At 40.7% G+C, this 16337-nt stretch overlaps 1 protein-coding gene across 1 annotated transcript; it reads right to left on the bottom strand.

The window, feature by feature from the left end:
* Window positions 1-7311: 7311 nt before the first annotated feature.
* Window positions 7312-8309, bottom strand: LOC133886438 (CASP-like protein 4D1). Its single transcript, XM_062326144.1, has 3 exons — window positions 8140-8309; window positions 7790-7922; window positions 7312-7500 (listed from the first exon to the last, which is right to left on the bottom strand). Exons 1-3 carry the CDS (start codon window positions 8307-8309, stop codon window positions 7312-7314), a joined length of 492 nt encoding a protein of 163 aa, XP_062182128.1.
* Between the last annotated feature and the right edge of the window lie 8028 nt (window positions 8310-16337).

Consider the following 16337-nt stretch of genomic DNA (forward strand, 5'->3'; position numbering starts at 1 on the left):
GCTGGATGGTCCGGTGATGGAGTGAAATGAACGTCGAAGCTTTTCTTGCAGAGAAGTTGCAAACCAGCAAATGAGACACCATATTAGTGACAGCTGCTCAACACACGTCACTAATGTCCTATTAGTGACGGGTCCAATAAGAACGCGTCACTAATGTCTCTTCTGATCGGGACCAGATATAAACCCGTCGCTAATGAGTGGTCATTAGTGACGGGTCGTAACATGACCCGTCACTGATGATAATAGTGACGGATCAAGTTGTGACCTATCACTAATGACTAGGTCATCAGTGACAGGTCGTCTTAGGGCAGTCATTAGTGACAGACAGGTCAAGTTGTGATCCGTCACTAATGATCCACTCATTAGTGACGGGTCATCATATACTAGTCATTTGTGACGGGTCAACATGTAATCCGTCACTAATGACCAGCTCCAGTCACTAATGATGGTGCTCAAAAATATTTTTTATTTTTATTTTATTTTTCTCTTCTTTTTTCTCACCCCAATAGAATTAGAATAGGAACCATTGTACATTTTTTTTCTCAAGTTTGATGTAAGGAGCGGCGGATATGGACACAAACGTGTGTTCCGAAAATAATGCAGAAACTTCTGGGGGTGAGAACTCAATCTTATAAGCCGTTTTTGGCCTCGAAAAATTCTTCGAACCTGACGAAGTAGGAGTGAAACGGATGTAACTTTTTTTAGGTATCCGTAGAGTTAAAAAATATCAAAATCAAAGTCCGTATACAAAAGTTATGCCCGTTTACTGAATGCACTCCGAGTCACCTATCAAATTATAACCCTCGATGAAATTTGACAAAATTAGTCGTTAGTGACGGGTCATGGTTATGACGTATTAGTAATGACCTTCAGCAAAGAAGGTTAAAATGATAAAATATCTGGTTTCTATGACAACTATGTGATAGCAGAGATGGTAAGCTAGCTACACACGTGAGGAGGAGGTCGCGTGCTCGATTCCCATGGAACGTAAACTTGAAAACAATGTGAAAAAAGTATGGCTTGTGAGGCATATGGGATGGATCTGCATTGGGATGACTTGGATGAAAAATATTTTTTTTTACTTCTTTGTGTCAAAAAATACAAAAAAAATTCATCGGTCATTAGAGACGGGTCAAGATTACAACCCGTTACTAATTTTTAGTCAATAGTGACAGGTCACGGTTACGACCCATCACTAATAACTAAACATCAGTGACGGGTCACGGTTATGACCCATCACTAATGATCTTATTAGCGACGCATCATCACCCGTCACTAATGACCTATCATTAGTGATGCGATAAGAGTGACGGGTACGCGACCCGTCACTAATGACTTTTTTCATGCTAGAGTAATTTTTTCAAAGAGCGTGCAAAATGGGTTCTGACAAGAATGAGCATGCCGAATGGTCCGACGCTCAGGAGGAGTGAACACTAGATCATCCGACGTTCACAATATGTCTCAGATAAGTTCTTCAACAGAGAATTTTGTTTCTGAGTAATCTATAATGGTTTTGGAGATGCATGTTTGCTTGCCTGGTGTTGGGCAGGTGATGGATGCAATTTGACGTTCGACGGCGGGATAATCTGGGCTAAGCAAGGTGCTTGGTGCCGGACGATCAAGGAGGCTGGACAGAGTCAAGGATGATCCTAGCTGTACATATGGAGATGAAGCAACGCATGGAAAGGTGGATGAAGACAGCATATTGATAAAGTCAAGCGAAAGGGATATCGGTGCAAGTGACAATGTGACCCGAGGGATCGAGAGTGGGAGAGACTTGCTGGTGGTCGAGATCGCAAGATGGAGTACACGTGCCGATATCGGGATGCTTGCTTAAGGTGTAAGCAAGTGGCAATGAGTCATGCTTTGAGAAGCATACAAGGCGGTTTCGCGGTATGGCCTCAAAATCGTAGAAGGATGGAGAGCATGTGGCATCATCGCGAACCTTGCGTCGAGGCAAAGCTAAGCCATGAAGACACCATGACCGTCCGATGGACGTGAAAAAAATAGACAAAAATACTCTCAGTGGTAGGTAGGAGTATATTGGAAGAGAGGTGTATTTTGTGAATAATCTAAGAAACTTAGGGGTCAAGGAATCTAAGATATAAATAAAGGGGGAGGGCTGGTTGATCCATTTGATCCATCTACTTGAGAGTTTTGTGCTAGGATTTTAGATGAGAGGAAGAGGAGAGGTTAGCCTATATATTAATTGAGAGTTTGTGTGCAAAAACACTTTGTAATCCGCCGAAAATAGGGTTGTCTTTTGGAAGTAATGAAGTTTATGTTTTCTCCTATACTTGTGCTCATCTTCTTCTAGATTTCCTCTATTGGCCCCCTTACTTTATTGCGAGTTTTTCTTTTTTTGGTTGTGATTTTTGTTTGGTTGTTGAGCTAAAATTTTCTTACCTTGGGAAGTCATTCTACTTGTTGCTAGAGGCATAAAATTCACATACAAAAATATACAAGTGGGTCTTGAATTCTCTTGTCTCTAAATCATCAACTTGGAGAATTTCTTCACCTGGTGGCTATCTTTTTGGTTCAAAGTGTTCCTTTTTCTACTTGCAAGATTTTGTATGCGATGACATATGGATTATAGTTCAATAGAACCTAGTGTTCAATTCCAATCCTGAGAGGAATGCTTTCTTTGAAGATCTTTTGGTGCAACATGTCTTTCTTAAGGTTTTACTTCCGCTTAATGTTTTGAGATGTGTTGGGTGATAAAATAGGAGAAGGCTATCCGTTTCGAAAGAAATTGGTTGAGGTGCCTATTCACCCCCTTTAGTCGCCATTCTCGGTCCTACAATTGGTATCAGAGTCGATTTGATCACTTATTGACCCTTACCGGCTTTGTGATCTGTAGACGACAATAGAGAGACATGGGAAGATCCCTCTCTATGAAGGTCATGATTTTTCATACTGGAAGGTGCACATGAAGGCTTATCTCTTAAGCCAAGAAAGTGTTATGTGGGAGATTGTAGACTCCAACTATGAGATTCCTGTTGCTCGCACTACTCAGGCTCAAATTGAATAATTTGAAGCCAACAATAAGGCTAGAAATATATTGTTCATTAGCCTGAGTCATAATGAGTTTGATAGAGTTCAGCACCTCCATACTGCTCGTGAGATTTGGACTACTCGTAGTGTCTTTCATGAAGGCACTAACCAAATCAAGGCTCCGCACCAAAGCACGTATAATCAAGAATATCATATGTTCGTGCAAGACCCTAGAGAGTCTTTGAATACTATGTTTGCCTGATTTGATGAAATTGTCAGCAACCTTAGATCCACTGGGGTTTTGCCTTACTCTGACCATGAGAGGGCAATCAAGATTTTTATTTGATCTTGATCGTAGCATATGGGAAATGAAGATCTTGAGCATTGGAGAGTTATCCAGTTATCATACATTAACTTGTGATGAACTCTTCAACAAGCTTAAATCTACTGAGATAGCCAAAGTGGCTAGAATAGACCTAGAAAAACCCCTATCTTAGATCATGGCATTGGTTTCATGACCTAATTATGGTAGTCAATATGGAGTTGGCCTTTCTTGTGCTAACCTTTCACCAAGTGGATTTACTTTGTCTTTTTGGTTTCTACCAATGAAGAGCAGGTGGACGCACTCGATGACGAGGATTTGGCTTTGATCGTGATAAAGTTCACCCGCTTCTACTACAACAGAAGAGACCAAGGAAGAGGCGATTCTCATGCTTGTTATGAGTGTGGTGATACCACTCATTTAAAGGCAGACTGTCCGAAGCTCAAGAAGAAGGAAGACTGTGGCCACTACAACGACATGCATAAGAAGAATAACAAGAAGCCCGTCTTCATGTAACGTGACAAGATGGCCAAAAGGCAGCCAAGATGGCATCTCAAGCTTTCGTGGCGGTGCTCAGCCACATCGACACTTCCTCGGGCGAGGAGGAGAGCTCGAAGGAGGAGCCGCCCGTGAAGAGCAAGAGGAAGAACAAGGACTTCACTAGGATTTGCTTCATTACGGATGAAAATAATAGTGACATTGAGCTTGATCCTTCTCAGGTATTACCTTCCTATGACCAGCTTTCTGTTCAGATCGGTACGTTGAATGATGCGCTTATTAGCCATGATAGGTTGCTCAAAAAAGCGGTTCGTGAAGTCAAGGAACTAAAGTCTAGGCTAGAATGTTCATCTTCTGAGATTGAGTTGATTAGGTCTAGGGCCAGGGATGAGTACTGTGATAGTTGCCTTGTGGTCATGAGTGAGCTTGCCAAGCTTCATACTTTGCATACTCAAGTCATCAGTCAGCTTGAGACTGCTGAGAAGAAGCTCCTTGAGGAGTAGTCTAGACTTACTCTCTTACACAATTGTAATAATTGTCCTTTGCTCTCAAAGGATGATGATGTGAAAGCCAAGCGCATAAAGGAGTTAGAGTCTAGATTGGAGGGTGCTGAGTATTCTAAGGATGTGCAGACAAACTGTTCTACTTGCATCATCCTTAAGGAGTAGCTCAGTTGGGTTAGAGGGCAAATTGAGAAGCTCATGGCTGAGAATGAGTACTTCCTTTCTCTTATGGAGAAGTGCTCAGAAAGCAAAGACAAAATAGATTTTATCTTGGCCAAGATCAAGATATGTGCCGGTAAGGTTAGGTTAGCTTTGAGTTTAGGCTTTGAGAGAGTTACTTACACCAGTTTTAGCAAAACTGTTTTCACCACACCCAGTACGCTAAAGTTTGAGAAAGCCAAGATCAATAAGCATAACCCATGCCAGAAAAGAAGAAACCCACAGCACAACCCACCAAGAAGAAACTCACACCACAACCCAAGAAATCTTCACAGCCTAAGATGAAAGCTCTTGTGAGAGAGTCTAGAGTGACCGGCAGTCAAGCTTCTGAGAGAAGCTACCACTGCACCTACGGCCAGAGAGAGGGTCACCTAGTTGGGTTTTGCTTTCGCCATAGGAGGGATGAGCAGCATGAGTGGGAGTGGAGTACTGGAAACATGTATCGCCCCTCTTTTAGTGTACATAAGCCTTTTCCTCGCTTTTACTCATGAGGTTTCAGCTCTCTTCAGTTTCCTCCTAGAGATGGTGCCCAGCATGGATCTTACCATGATTCATATGATTTTGGTTCACGTGTCAAAGGCTTTGAGTCGCAGCGCTTTGGTGGACCATATTTTCCTCATCGTGGTACTCATCCTCAGAGCGCTGGTATTGACTTGCATGCAACTCTTTTACTGCTTCAAGATGGATGACCCAGTACTGGATTTCCAAGAGGTTTCTGCCTAACCCCAGTACTGAGCCATCCAACCTATTATTCTTCTCATATGTAGGTGGCAGGCAGAGGCCTGGAGAAGTGGCTCATCCTCTAGTTGTTCACGCCATATGACTAGAGATGTATCATGGTTCTCCAGCCTCACCCCGATAAAGCGACATGAGTACATTACATTCGGGGATGATAGAAAGGGAAGAGTGAAAGCCGAAGGTATGGTAAAGGTGAACGAGAGTTTCACTCTCAAGGATGTGGTTTTGGTAGAGCATCTGGGATACAATTTGCATTCTGTATCTTAGCTGTTGGATGAGGACTTGGAAGTGCATTTCAAACATGATACTTCTCGAGTTCTTGATTCCTCAAGCGCTTTGGTTATTCGGATTTCTCGAGTTGGGAGAGTTTTTGGAGCCGATTTCTCTGAGTTTCATGGTTCTTCTCGGTGTTTAATTGCTCAACCTTTTTTGAGCTTTGGATGTGGCATAGGAGGTTAGGGAATATGAGCTTTGATTTGCTTTCTCGTTTGAGTGCCCTAGGCTTGATCTGAGGATTGTCTAAGCTCAAGTTTGAGAAGAACCTTGTTTGTGTTCCTTATTAGCATGGCAAGATGGTTGCCACCTCTCACCCAGCAGTTAATCTGGTAATGATTGAACGACTGGGAGAACTTCTCTACATGGACACTGTTGGTCCATCTCGAGTTTGTTCGGTGAGTGAGAAGTTTTATGTACTTGTCATTGTTGATGACTACTCTTGCTACTGTTGGGTCTACTTTCTTGTGAGCAAGGATGAAGTGATCTCACACTTTCGAAGCTTATTTTTTAGATTATCCAAAGAACTTCCTGGTGCATTGAAAGCAATTCACAGTGATAATGACACCGGGTTTAAGAACTATCTCTTTGATACTTTCTGTCTTAAACATGCATCGAGCATCAATTTTCTATCACACACGTTCCTCAGCAGAATGACGTGGTTAAAAAAAAGAATCGAACCTTGGTTGAAATGGCTAGGACGATGCTTGATGAATATAGGACTTCTAGAAAGTTTTAAGTGGATGCTATTAGCATAGCTTGCTATATCTCCAATCGGATTTTCTTGCGCTCGATTTTGAATGTGACTTCTTATGAGTTGCGCTTTGGAAGGAAGCCGAAAGTTTCTTATTTGTGAGTTTTTGGATATCGTTACTTCATCCTAAAACGTGACAATATTGACAAATTCGAGTCGCACTCTTCTATTTGGATTTTCTTGGGCTTTTCTCTTAATGGTAATTCTTACAAGGTTTACAATCTTGACACTAACATCATCATGGAATCTTCTGATGTGACCTATGGTAGAATACTTCATTGTTCTAGTTAGGTCAATAAAGAGTTCGATTGTGATACTTGTCAAAAAGCTAAAAGTCATCAATTATCTTATCCAAAGTTGTCTAGTGTGTCAAATGTGCCTTTAGAACTTGTGTTTTCTGATATATGGGGTCCTATTTTAGACTCTTTTAGAAGAAAGAAATATTATATTAGTTTATCGATGACTACAACAAATTTACTTGATAGGATTTAAGGTTTTAGGAATTTAAGGTTTTAGAGTTTATCGATGAAAAATGTTTTCCTGAAACAAAAGTATTTTATTTGGATTCAAAACCTTTCAAAATGTTTCTATGTATTGCTCTAGATTTTTTAGAGAACGTTTGTTATTTTTCTGAGCTCGTTTGAATTTCTTAGCCTTTTCTGATTTTCAATAAATCCCTTAATTCTGAAATTCTGAAACTAATATTCCATTAGAATATTCCTTGGGACCCGGCCGTCAATCCTTCTCTCTTAACCTTACGTCAAGTTGTAAAAGCTATCGTCATCTGAACCATCATGTGGTTAATTACGTTGGATTTCACTTTTGGCAATCTCCCACATTTCTTTAGGCAGTTCCGGAAAACATTATCCATGACATATTATCGCAGGCCACAAACAAACAGAGCCTTATTTTATTATGACAATCATAGTTTGCTTGACAAAAAAATTGAACGGGAAGAAAAGGAGCAACATTTCATTACATATATTTGCCGCAAGAATTTGTATATCTAGCTAAGTGAGTGAGTGAACCGAGATCATTATCATGATCACCATGCATACGGTGGCCCCCAGCAACAAACCGCACGAGGCGTCCACCAAGTTTAAGAAATTCTTGAAATCATGGTTCTGCGGATAACGCTGGAATTCAACTGTTAGACCCAGGCCTGCGGCAGCTCCTGTGGCGATTAGCACAGCACACACCTGCATGCAGGGCCAATCACTCATTTGGCAAGTATTTTTATTTTCATTCACTAATACTACTCATCACCAGTTTACTAAATGGGAAAAAGGTTTGAATTTAAATATGAGGCTATAGGGAGAAAGATAGAATAGTTTTTTTTGGAAGAAATAAAATATAGAAAAATTGGAGGAATGGAATCCCATAAAAATTACTGTTTGTTCTCCAGAAAAATAAATAGCTACGTAGCTATGGTGTGTTCAGAATGAAAGGGGATGACCTTTTGAAAGTGGAGATGGGCAGAATGCTTACCACATCAGTGAAAATGAGGAAAGATGTGGCACGACTGTGCCCAATTCTCTTCCCCTGGGAAACATGAATTGCAGCAAATGGAATCACCAGCAGAGTGTAGGCACATCCAATGACAGCAACAGACAGAACATACCTGAAAACATGAACAAATACACACAACATTGAACTTGAGCAACTAACCAAATTCAGAACAGATCCAGTTACTAGCACAGCTAGAATATGGGTATATATATCTTGGATGCTAGCAACTAGTGTGATTACAGAACTCAAGGAAATTAAAACATTAATGCTGATGAACAATCCGCATAAGAAAAAAAACAACGGATGAGGAGAGCTCTGTTGATATTCACCGGTACGCGTAGAAATCCCGAAAAGTCATATTTGGTGGGTCTTCTACGTCAGTAAATGGTGAGTAGATTTTGTCAGTCGCTATGATGATAAGAGAAGCTATGAGGAGAAGGAGCGTGAGAACCCGCAGCAGCAGGGCCGCCACAGCAAGAGCTCTCTCTGAGGAGGCCATTTCTTTGCAGTTTGCACACCAACGAGAGCTGATGTCCGGTTCTTAAAAGCTCTAATTTATACTAATTGATGCTACTTTTTTATTAATTTTATTTTGGAGGCATAGTTGATGTTCTTGTTCTAATCGGTACCTTAATTTGAAGTTATCTTAAAGGGTCTGGAGCCAGGTTAGCGTGGTAGCATTGTTTGTTTGTTTTGGCTGGAGTGAAGCTGGCTGGTAACAGCGAGGACCAGCCGGCCGGCTACATATGGCTGTAACGCTAACATTTGGCAATTTACGCCTCAGGGCCCAGGCATGCATGCATGCACTTTGTGGAAATACACCTATATATCTACGATGACAGGGTTTGTATTTTAGTGAGTTCGTGGTTTAGCATCAACGTTCATATTAGTTCAGGTGCTGATGCATTTGCAAAATCGTTTTTTTACTCTGCCAAGTTTGCTAGAGGCTCCGGGCAAGATGAAAAGTTAGGCTTGAGCTTGCCGACCAGGCCCACCATTAGCTTGAAGCCCCAAAAAAGTACACAAATATATTTTTTTGGTTTACTCTCTGCGTAAAACCTAAATGTTTTTAATGGGTTATATGTATAGATATATTACCATATTATTCATTGCTATATGTCGAGCCAGGGATATAGACTTAACTTCTACACACTTCCCAGCCCAAGATTGGAAAATTGGACTCGGATACCTATGAAAAAGGTCTACCCTCCTGTGGGGCACACGGTGGGCTGGCCCATCGCGGGCGCACGTTTTGAAGACATTTATATGTGTTAGCAAATTATATGTAAATTTACTCCAGTGTTCTTGCTATTGCTATGGCTTGCAATGGAAATATAATATAGTAATTGTGGAGTGTGAGCACTATGCAAGATTCTGAAATGTCGTCCTAATTGGACAGAATAGAACACTGTCTAAGTCGTTGGTATTTGTATATATAAGCGTTCTAGGGGTGCCTCCATCAGACCATCAGGGTGGTTATTGTATGCTGTCTGCCAGCAGAGATAGTTCTTCATCGGGCGGTTCTCTATTAATTAGATGGTTGTTTGTGGTTGAGTCTTGTGGGAATGGTTCACTTGGATGATTCACCCATGGTCTCTGAAGACCTCAGTTTGATCGCATCATCGATGTTGACCAATCTCCGGGAGTCAGTATATATCATGAATGGTTTTGGAGCCAAAGGTGGTTTCTGTTCCTTCCCGTGACAGTTCAAATGCTGGAGAACGCTCCAATCCTCATCTAGTTAGATTAAAGCAAGCATCGTGTGCAATTGGACTTAACCTGGGAGAGGATTATTCATCATTGTTGTTCACAACCATAATTCTTAGATCTAATATTTCTAGCTTAATTTTTTCATCTTAGAACCATTGCATCGTTTAAGTCGGTAGTTGAAACCCCCTCGTGTTAGATGACGATTTACATGTTATACAAATTCTATAATCCTTGAATACTCTAGATGAAATATTACAGACGGTCGTGTGCTTAACTAGTGTCAATCGTGTGTATAGCTAAAGCGACTGTAGCATACCATTTAATACTGCTGCTACCATTGTATCCTACTAAGGCTCGATACCCATCTTAGATGCAAATATAAATATGTGAATCTCCACATGTTTATTTGTGTTCTCTATTTGTTCCATTTTTCCTTCAATGTGGAATTTATTTCTTGTGTTTATTTGACAAATACAATGATATATTTTCAATATCTAATTTATTGCTTTTGTTTTTCTTCAACGTCTATCAAATCTCGAAGCATTACCATTCAGAACAACCCTTTTTAGAATCCTGTGACTCTAAATGCTGCATTTTAATCTATGCTTCTTTTTTTTAGAAAAATTGGACATTATTTAATGCCTATTCTCAATTTTTTTTGGGTTCGATAGTACTCTCAAATTCCATTGGGACCAAGTTTTGTAACAGCCGGTGCTCTTCGAACCAGATATATATTTCGCATAAATGTTGCACTCTGCACCATGCCTAGGCACTGGCACTTCATACTATTTAGTATTGTAGCCCTCTATTTAATGCGTCATTTCATAGGAATCTGTTCATCATTTCTAATTAGTTTCTTTTTAAACTGAATGACTTCCTGACAGTTACGGACCATATATCCTCGTGAAAAGAGACTAATTAGAGAGAGTACTAGGTAATTGAAAATAGTACACCATTTTTTTTTTTGTTGCATGGAGTAGGAACGAAACAATGAACGGGCACTAGGTAATTGTAAAGCATGTTTATTGAGTTCGCATCAACCAGATAGATGCATGCACTACACTGCTTCATGTGGGCAGCAGCACTCCCATCGATAACCACGTCCATGTACTCTATTGCAGTAGGCATTGTCTGGCTTCAAGCCGTAGTGTTCGCAAAGATAGCCGCACTCCCGATCCGAACAGTTTCTGTTATGGAGGCTCCGGTAGCACCTCACGTTTGGCGGCGGCGGCGGCGGCGGTGGCGAGCGGGAGGCCGTGGGCTGCACATGCAACACAATAAAAATCAAACAAGATTGGTTTGGTAACTAAACGTCTGAAAAATTAATTAATTCCGCAGAGTAAGTAAAAGTAGAATATCTACCGTTCCCAGCTTGGCGCGCACGACAAGGAGGTAGAAGACATGATCACTAGAACCAAGAACAAAGTAGTTGTCAGGTACATAATCCTCGTCGTACTCATATTGACTACTGCCACGAGGAAGAGAATAGTATTACTCTTTTCTCTAGGGGAGGAACTAGGAGGAGGAGAGGATTACTTATATTTGCCTCGCGTTTCTGTTTCAATGTGCAGGTGTTTTTATATAGAAGCACAACCAACCTCATGTATAAATGTATTGTCTCAGAATCTATGTCGTCCTCTCTTATCCTACACCAGTGTTTAATGTGGGCAGCAGAAAAGTATAAGTATTTTTATCGAGTTTGCATCAAACACGCTGCTTAATGTGGACACCAGGCATTAGGCAACAGAAAAGTATATTTATTGAGTTTGCATCAAACAGATGGATGGATTACACTGCTTAATGTGGGCAGCAGCACTCCCATGCATCAACACGTCTATTGCACTAGGTCCCATTGTCCCGCTTGAAGCCGTTGTTGTCGCAAACAAAGCGGCAGTAATGATCCAAACAGTATGCGCCGGCCATCGTAGGGGTAGCATGTCACCTTTGCCGGTGGCGACCGTGGGTAGCACATGCAATGCAATACAAATCAAACAAGATTGATTGGTTAGTTTATTTGAACGTCTAAAAAAAACAATGCAAAGTACAAGTAATGATATCTACATTTTCCAGCTTGGCAGGATGGGGTGGTAGAAGACATGATCGCAAGTATCAAGAAAATAGCAGTTGTCAAGAAAACGACCCTCTTGGTATTGCATTTGGTGAATGCCATAAGGAGAATATTACTGGTTCGTTTTTTGCGAGGAGGAGAGGATTACCTGTATCTGTCTCTTTTTTGTTTTAGTGTGCAAGTGTTTATATAGAAGCACAACTAAATATCTAGTGTCGTCTCAGAATTTATGTCCTCTTCTACTCTAATGTTTTGATATCTCAAGGCTAAATCTCGATATCCTCTTAGGTTCAAATAAATTTGTGAGTATCCAATTTCACAGGTTCTTCCGTGTTCTCTATTTGTTTTATATTTTCTTCAGCATGGTATTCTGCTCGTTTGTGGGGTCATAAATACACTGATATTTTTTCAACATCTAACTTATTATTACTTTTGTTTTTATAAGAGGTGTTACGCATGCTTGTTCACCCGGTAAGGTATTACAAAGGGTATCAGAGTATCAACTCTCGTTGCATGCCACATTTTCTGTGGCATTGCATTCCTATACGTACATTGAGAGGTGATTCTAGGTAATACACCGTCAATGGCATCAAACCTTAATTTAGAGGGGAGGTTGTAACACCTCAGCTATTTAGTACTCTCTCTGATTGCAAATGTAGATCGTTTTAGCCTCCTCAACTATTCTCTAAATATAAGTTATTCTCAAACTTTTATGCACTTTTTTCTCTTTTGTTCTCTTCTTACCCTTGTTCAATAAATGCTACCACTCTCACAAATTAATAAGTTATCTTTTTCAATACAGAATAAATAAAGGGTAACAAGGTCATTTAATTTATTTTCTTAATCCTTATACACAAGTCTAAAACGACATATATTTGTAATCGGAGGAAGTACTATATTACTAAGTATAACATAAGTTACACTAGCTTATATATAAACATTGCCGGACCAAGATGTAGTATCTCTAGATTAATTCTTTTGGTGAAGCCTGGACGAAAGTCCAATGAGGTGTTATATGCATGTGTGTGCGCAAGTGGGTGGGCTGGTCTCTTAGGTATCTTTAGGCTGAAGGGTGTTACATATTCGTAATGAGTTCCCATTGAATGCTTAGGGTATTTTAAGCTGTGTTGATTGGAGAGACGGAGAGAGAAGTCCTAGCCGCTAGCATCGTGATATACAAACACTCACTGATAGGGTAGATTGGATCTGAGTCTTGGGTGTTCGGAGGCCAAGGTGTAGGAATGGGCTGCGCTCAGGGCGGTCAGGATTCGGGAGCCGCGTGGCGTCTTTCTCCAGCGGCACTCCACGTGATGGGCGGCTTCTGGCCGTCGGCTTCGTCACGAGGGCGTGGAGGAGAACGGGGTACCCAGGGGAGGAAGGACAGGATGATGGGTTGGTCATACGAATTGAGCTAGGCCTAGGAGACGAGAGAGAAGTGTTTCTTCATTCTTTCATTTTCAATTGATTTAAATTAATTTCAATTTTAATTCCGATTCAAATTGAGTTCCAAATTCCATCCAACGTTCTCAACAAAATATTGATATAATTTCTTGTATGTCATGGGAACCTATACTCTTCCCTTACGTGCCATCCAAAATTTATATTTCCCCTCTTTATCACTAGATCAAATTCGGCATCCCTTCTATACCACTCCAGTTACTTCCGTCAGAAAGTCTCACCATTTTAGAGTTAAATCTTGTTAGATTTTTGTTCTAATGGCCATTTTCCTCCTTTCTAACGCTGAAAGCCGGCCTGGAACAACCAGCAATTCTCAATGACACGCATTGCCGGCATGTGTGAGCCACGGTGGCGCACCTCGCCACCGATGAACGGCAACTCAGCTCGGATGGCTGAGGACAACAGCAGCTACAGCTCGTGACGTGGAACTAACATGTGCGGGTATCAACCGACTGGCCCGGCCGGAGCACGGCCGATGGCGAGCGCCATGGTGCCGAGGCACTCGGTTCGCACAGACATCCACGCCGGTGACATGCTGGAAATTCACAACAATGATATTTAGCCTGCATTTAATTTGAACGCCGCAATTTGGATGTTAAAAAAAATCTTCCATGTCTAAGTCGCCAGGACCTGTTTATATTTGCGCTGGAGCGGGGTTCCTTCTTCTGGCACTATCACGGAGAGGGTCATTTCTGCTTCTTTTTTACTGTCGGTTCAGTAATAACCGACAATAATAATGATAATATATCAGCGCTGATTCGTAAGCTCTAGCGCACATAAAAAACTGAGCAATCAAGAACCGACAGTAATAGTAGTTATCATTGTCGGTTCTTATTATAAACCGACAGTGATATATAACTGCCGGTTCGTAACACAAACTGGCAGTGATAATATTTATCTCAACCGGATCGTAATGAAAATATTTATCACTATCGGCTCATAATCCAAACTGACGGAGCAATAATTGCTGAAGATGAACCGGCGGTGTTAATTATTATCACTGATGGTGTGTATTCCAAATTGACAGTGATAATTCTTCTATAAATAGAGCAGGTCTCCCTCAGCTGCCTTCATCTCATTTCGCTTCATGTGCAGTTCTTGACACTCAAACTCATGACCTCTCAGTTCGTACGAACCCTCCTTACCATCCTACCACAGAACTATTAGTGATATATTATATGCAATCCTTTTGATATCTTATATCTGAAACTTTAAATGATTATTTGGATATCCAAATGACTTCAAATGAAAAACTTTTCAACTACAAAATTCTAGATCTGGTCGAGGGCTACAATTTTGATATAAAGTTTGTCCTCATCCGACTTTGTATAAAAAAAGTTATGAATTTTTTAAAATAACCTGCCACTCATTTCCACAGGCGATTCACACTGAAAATGACCATCCATTATTACATGTGGTTCACATAAGGAACCGGCTGTGGAAATGAGTGACAACTTATCTTAAAAATTCATAACTTTTCGATACGAAGTCGGATGAGGAAATTTTTTCATTTGAAGTTATTTAGATGTCCAAATAATTATTTAAAGTTTAAAATGATAATTTGTACATCTAAATGACTTCAAATTAAAAAAAAATTAACTACAAAGTTGTAGATCTCGTCGAAGGCTATAATTTTCATATAGAGTTTTTGCTCATCAAACTTCGTATGAAAAATTATAAATTTTTTAATAGATGGTCATTTCTAGAGGCGGTTCACATAAGAAACCACCTCTAAAAATTACTTTTTACATAGGCGGTTTCTTATATGAACTGCCTATGATAATCATCCATTATCACAAGCGGTTTTAACCACAGGGGGCCCTCGCCAACTGCTCAGGCGGTTTTTCAAATGAACCGCATGTGAAAAGGCACCCTAGGTGTCTTGAAAAATAGTTTTTGTAGTAGTATTCACTACTAGTTTTTCAGTCAGTAGTGGACAACGGGTAGTAATAGTTCCCGACTATCACTATCGGCCCAGGGCACCAGCCGGCAGTGATGCCCGTTGAGTCACTGTCGGCTGAAGCCTTGAGCCGGCAATGCTTTGCCCCTCTCTCTCTCCTCCCTCCCACTCTCTCCTCTCTCTCTCCTCTCCCTCTCCCTCTCCCTCCCCCCTCTCTCTCCTCTCTACTCTCTTCGTCTATCTCAATCCCTCTCAATACATGCATACAATTAGAAGATAACAAAAATAATTAGAATATAATGATAATACATTCATACAGTTTATTTACAAACACCACACAAATTCAACATAATCAAAATAATTAGAAGATAATGATAATATATACATTCATACAAACACAAAAGCAGTTCACATGCATATATAAGCTATATACAAACACAAAGTAGTTCACAAGTTAACATGCATGAATCCAAAGTAGTTTTCCGATTACACTAATTGAACGAAGGACTTCCACACTACCATTTGGGCTTCTTCACTGCCTTCGAGGACGATCCATCATCACCATCCTTCCTGTGTTTTAGCTATACCGTCGCAAAAGAGTTTTCTTCAATAAACATCTCACTGTTATCTGGGTCTGGTTCCATTCTAACTATCTCATTTATCATACAGAACCAGACAATATTCTTGGCTCGAAAACGTTTGCCCATGTTAAGTAGACAATGACGATTAACCCAGTCTTGCAATTCACAAATATATCTCCATTTTCATGGACATCAATAGAGAAGTTTCCTTCAGGGGTGAAAGATCGGAGAATATGGTTCACTAGATACTAACAATCAACAGTGGTGGCCCTCAAAGCAGCGAAAAAGACATACTTGACCTTGCCAAAATCGACACCAAGCTAATGGACTGTTGACTCAGGCATAAGAACAACACCATCCCCCAGGCGCCTAAGGTCAGTGAACAAACCCATAACGGCACGGGCGGCTCCTGTTCTTCCTCGTCGGTGGGGTCGACGGCGGTGCGGGCTCCTGGTTCTCCTCCTCCTCCTCGAGGGCGAGGGTGGTGGCGGCGCGAGCTAGATCAAGCAAGTATCTGTTCTTAGCAAATAAATATAAGATAGATCAAGCAAATTTCTATTCTTAGCATGTAAATATAAGCTAGATCAAGAAAGTATATATCCGTTCTTAGCATGTTTTGAGTATCATCATAGAGCAAGATCAAGTATAGGAGCATCTATTCTCAGTAGCAGTGAAAGACCAATTCGGCCTCTAGCAAGAAAAATAGTAGCAGTTCATGTGTCATGACCATAAGCAATTGAAACCACAACATTAAACTACAGTAAAACTAGACAAAATTAATGATCTTAAACATGGCTCTCAGAATCATTA

This window comes from Phragmites australis, chromosome 12 (assembly GCF_958298935.1).
Source record: "Phragmites australis chromosome 12, lpPhrAust1.1, whole genome shotgun sequence".
Lineage (NCBI taxonomy): Eukaryota > Viridiplantae > Streptophyta > Magnoliopsida > Poales > Poaceae > Phragmites > Phragmites australis.